Below are 4,988 nucleotides of genomic sequence, written 5' to 3'. Positions count from 1 at the left end.
TATATATATATATTTGTATTTTCAGTATAATGCATAATTATTAATTTATTATTAATATTTTTATCTTTCAAAAAAAGAAAAAAAATAAATAATTTTTTCTGTTTTTAATTATCTAATTAACCCAAGGCAGGACACTTGCAGTTACTTTCCTCCCAAGTCAGAAGGATCCTGGAGCTCATTATGGACAGGGTCACTCACTTCCCTAAAGGGGGGATTGGGTGCCAGGGCGCATTATTTCTTTTCCCATACAGTTGCAGCGGAAATTATAGAGGGTGCTAATTTAGGTCAGTTAGGAGAAATGATATACATGAATATGCATAGAGAATCTCCCTCGCGAAACATAGTCAGTGGGGCATCAAGTTTTATGCGTGGATGAATGCTATAGAATCACTAGCCCAAAATTTCGTAAAATAATCCTTGTTAGTCAAGACAGTGTAAAAATTGTAGTACTATATTAGACACATTCTATGTATGCATGGGCTTGGAAAGTATAAAAAAAAATGCTCGGAAACAAATTACTAGTATTTTGGGGGCACAGTTAACTTACAATTTTACAATTAAAAGTTTTTAATGAGAAAAAAAAAACCAGTGACCGTTTCTGTATTATTTTGCATGCTTCATTGGTTGGTATATTTACGGATTTTCGTAGAACCGTCTGTAAATCAACGAAAGCTGTTTTTACTTTCATCTGATTTTGTTCGTTTTAAATATAAAGCTATTCAATATTCAATTGGGTAGACCATGGAGGAAATATATTTCCTCCATGGGTAGACACAGCCTAAACAGTACGTCGTGTGTATAGAATATCGAAAATTAGTGTTTATAATGTACCTGCTTGCTATATAATCTATGCCTTTATTCATATTGAATATGAACTAAATGTTTGTAAAAAGTCAACATTAAAAAATAAATAGAATTGTACCTGTGTGTCAGAGCATTTCTAAACACTTATATCCTTTAGAATCAGTACGGTAGTATTATAGCAGTTAATTATTGCTATACTTTACACTATTCAAATAATCGACCAGAAATTCAGCGCTGCACTTTTATACTTTCAAAGACCATGTTGTATGTTAACGCTGCAGATTGTAATTACAGTTAAATAAAAATACGATGGCGTGCATTGCGATACTTGGAGTATGTATACTCTCTTGTAATTACAGTAATAGTCAATTACAGTAGTTCACTCTGTATCGACTGTATACACTTTCTCTTGAATGACTACCAAGAGATTTTGGCCTACACTAACCATGGAGGATTAGTTTAGTTTCTAAACTAACTCCTCCATGCCCTAACTACGCCGTATCTTTCATATTCCAAAAACAGCGAACACCACACCACTTTCGCAACTAGCGAGAAGAAATGTCAAGCATGCATGCATTATTCATGTTATCAGTTCACCTAAATGACCTTAAATAGTGCCCTCTATAATTTCTGCCTGAACAGTATGAGAAAAAAAAATAATGCGGCCAGGGCCCCCTTCAAGAAGAAAAACCACTATTTGCCAGGAAGAAAAAAAATTATATGTATTTTGCACATATTAGTAGACTCTAAAATTGAAACCCCTAAATTGTCAAATTTTTTCGGGGGCTTCACCCCCTGGAACTCTTTCGGAACATTTTAAACAACACTCGACCACTCCCACTTTGCTCTCAAAGGTAACTTTTTAGGAAAAAAGTTGTTGGGAGCGATATTAAACAATGTACCATCATGCCATTTATTTGAAGTTTCATGCTTAGCTACATACTATCAAGGCTAGAAAGCTAAAAAAAAATCATTCAAATCGGACATTTCCTTATGAAGTTACAAGCGTTTAACCACACAGCTGTTTAGAACAATATATGAGAAAGCAGCCTTCAAAGTTTATGATTTCAGGCATTTCTCATGCAGAAACTATCTTTAATTCCTTAAAAAGTATTGCTTTAACATTGAAAATGGGGGAAATAACTGCATAGAATGATGTGTAGACATAAAAAGGTTAGTTTAGTGCAATAAAATAGATTTTTTTTAAATTTGACATTCCAGCATGTTTTGGCCATTATCTCTGAAACACGATTTGCGACGAGTGAATGGTTTGGCTTGTCTTTGCCACATTTATGAAATATTTATCCATTACCAACTTTAGTTTAGTGGATAATTTACTAAATGCAAAATAGCTGGATGTAGAATCAGAATCAGAATCACTTTATTATCCATAAAAGAAGAAATTGTTTGCTCGATAAAACCTTTTTTTTAAAACATAATACTTCTTTAATACATTATAATAATACATTTGCAGATATAATTATTTGTTTTGCTTGATTATTCATTTTTGTGTATCTTATTTCACATTATCCTAGGAGTCTTAAAGTCTGATGTGGTGACTCACACACAGTGAACAAGTCAAAGAGGCTGTCTGTTATCAAATATGGCAGTATCATCAGTCTGTCAATATGGTACAAAAACTGATAATATAATGTTTAATTACCCTTCATCCATAGAAATTGCAATTAGTAGAGCTCCTCATAGTACACTATATGAACATTATTATATGAAGGTTAGGTTTAATGCTTTAAACATTTTTTCTGAGGGCCTACAAGGCCAGAAGGAAACTTTTTAATGCATTAAAGTTAACCTAAGTATGATCATTTTCCGTTAGTGTACAATGCATGCTCTACCAATTGCTTTATAAGTCAATCGCCGTCTTTTAATGTTAGTTTTTGACAAGGCAATTTGCTTTGGATTTGACAACCAACTGTTGCAGTTATCGGTAGCTATAGTGATATGATCAGTATACTGTGTGCGTATTTGGTGCATATTTACATTTAGCTGTGCGTATGCTCATTTGTGCTGCTGCAATACGCGTTAATTACAGTTACATCGTCATTACTGTCAGTACGGATACGATGAATTACTATTCTCTTGTAATTTGAATTGTGTCAAAAGAACTTGTTTGTAATACTATTTTGAAATAAGCATTTCTTAAAGCATTCTAGAGAGAATACATTCACTAACTGTTTGGTCAGTGCAGACAGGTAAAAATCGCGCGATTTCATAACTACGCTAAGGCTACGGGCAGGCCTAGTACTAGCCCAGTACAAGTCCTGTCTGGCCGTAGGCCAGGCCTACACATAGTTTCGTTCCTTGAGTCTTTAAGATAGGTCTAGAATATTCCTATTATCATTGATTCAAGGAAGTCCTTAATTGTCATACTTAATATTGAATTTGAAGTAACTTTCTTCGGGTTCTAATTAATCTCCTTGCTTTACGAAAGTAGTTTTCAATTACAACTCAATTTTTATCGCGGTGCGCGATATATTTGCGGTGACGAAAAAAATAGTTTTTTTTTTTTTTGCACACGAACCTAAATCAAGCTAAGCGTCCACTATTGAGAAATTATTGGTCTGGGTGGGATAGGCAAATAACATTGTGAGTTGCAGTGATGACGTTACGATTGACTTATAAAAATCATTATTGACAATAAAAACGTTTAACCTCTATACCTATGATAATTCATTCAAAATATCTATAATTCCATATGAATATGGGAATGACTAAATATCAAAGAGGTTTACCTGTGGGTGGATCGGGGTTGGGGTGGGAAGGAAATGCACGGTGGTGACACATGGTGGCTTATAGTCTATGTGAAAAAGAAAAGAATACAATTCAAACTTATTGAAATTATGAGCACTGTATTGGAATAGTATCAAATATTTTTGACAAAAGAAAAATATAATGGAGTTGAAGATAAATGATTTAAAATGGTAAACCTTTGCTTTTGGTTGCATACTGAAATAAATTGATATAAAAGAAAAGTTCTTAAATTTATCTTCTTCAATGCAGACATTTATGTCATAGGTGATAGTGCTGAGTGGGAGAATACAACAATACTTGAGTTGCAGAGAAAGAGACCAGGAATACAGTGTATTAGCAGAAATGATTGGATTCCTGGAAAATACAAACTTGACAATTTGGTTAAACCAGTGAGTACTTGCAAAATAGTGGTGGTAGGGTTTACCGCATCATCATCAACTGGCAGTTCAAATTATCTGGCACAAAGTGTTTTTCAAGAATGTTTGGAGAACAATGATATCGATGAGGGGAAACTTATTCCTGTGATGATATCAAAAGATGCTAAGATACCAGATTGTCTTAAATTGTTAACTCCAGCAAATGGTTGGGAAGATAATGTGTATGAAAAGTTGCTGAATGCATTAGATGGAACAAGTAGGTATATCTATTTATTATATCCACTATATCAGATGTCATTTATGCAGTTGAGATGGCCATTTTTAAAATGTTATCTTAACTTTGCAACCAGACAAGTAAAAAGAACAAATGAAGTGGCTAAACATATGTTTTAAGGTACAAGGAATACAATAAAACCATTATCTTGCAAGTCTACATCTTTATAAGTGTCTCAAAACCAAGATGGCATCCATAATGACTGCCATTTTTAAACGGTTATAGTCAATTTACAACCAGAAATTTAGAAACAATTTCAGTTTCTTAACATATTCTTTACTGTGCAACAAATACAATAAAATCATTATTTAGAAAATCAAAATCATAGAAGTACCAACTAAAATGGCACCCAAAATGGCCACCATTTACCATAAATTTGCAATAAAAAAAAATCATCAGTCCTGATGATGACATAATTAATGTCGAATATTAAATCCCAACACGTTTGCAATCAAACATGCTGAAAACTAAGCATCTAAACATTTTAAGCTGCAGAAATTTAATAAAACCATTAGCTTATAAACACTACAAAACTAAAATGTTGTGTCAAAAGGGCTGCCATTTAAAATTGCAAATGTAACCTATAGTGTAGTTTTGCAACAAGCATGGTAGAATGAAATATATTATTATTATTATTTTTTGCTGCGAAGCAGCCAATTCATATTCTTGACAGCAATTTGACCTCTGAAAGGTCATTGTTTGTCAAAAAACTATCGCCTAAGACAACTGAAAAGCGGAGTTTCCTTCTTTCGTTCTGCCGGGTA

General features: G+C 33.3%; 1 protein-coding gene across 2 annotated transcripts in view; it reads left to right on the top strand.

The window, feature by feature from the left end:
- The window catches only part of LOC117125038, an 8,634-nt gene extending 4,291 nt beyond the window's left edge, over window positions 1-4,343 (top strand). Inside the window, exons 3-4 of one of the 2 annotated variants that reach the window (XR_004448059.1) lie at window positions 2,340-2,435; window positions 3,823-4,207. Coding sequence is in view for 1 of the 2 variants with exons in the window: in XM_033271399.1 (XP_033127290.1) it covers window positions 2,408-2,435; window positions 3,823-4,343 (549 nt within the window). In the remaining variant the exon portion in view is untranslated. Of the gene's footprint in view, window positions 1-2,339; window positions 2,436-3,822 lie in introns of both variants that reach the window. The other variant, XM_033271399.1, reaches the window with a different exon arrangement.
- The last annotated feature ends 645 nt before the right edge of the window (window positions 4,344-4,988 follow it).

The sequence above is a fragment of the Anneissia japonica genome, unplaced genomic scaffold, assembly GCF_011630105.1.
Source record: "Anneissia japonica isolate Jap-2015-1 unplaced genomic scaffold, ASM1163010v1 scaffold9_len2422644_cov172, whole genome shotgun sequence".
In the NCBI taxonomy this organism is placed as follows: Eukaryota; Metazoa; Echinodermata; class Crinoidea; order Comatulida; family Comatulidae; genus Anneissia; species Anneissia japonica.
Note: the sequence above shows the minus strand (reverse complement) of the source record. Positions and strands in the feature narration are given on the sequence as shown.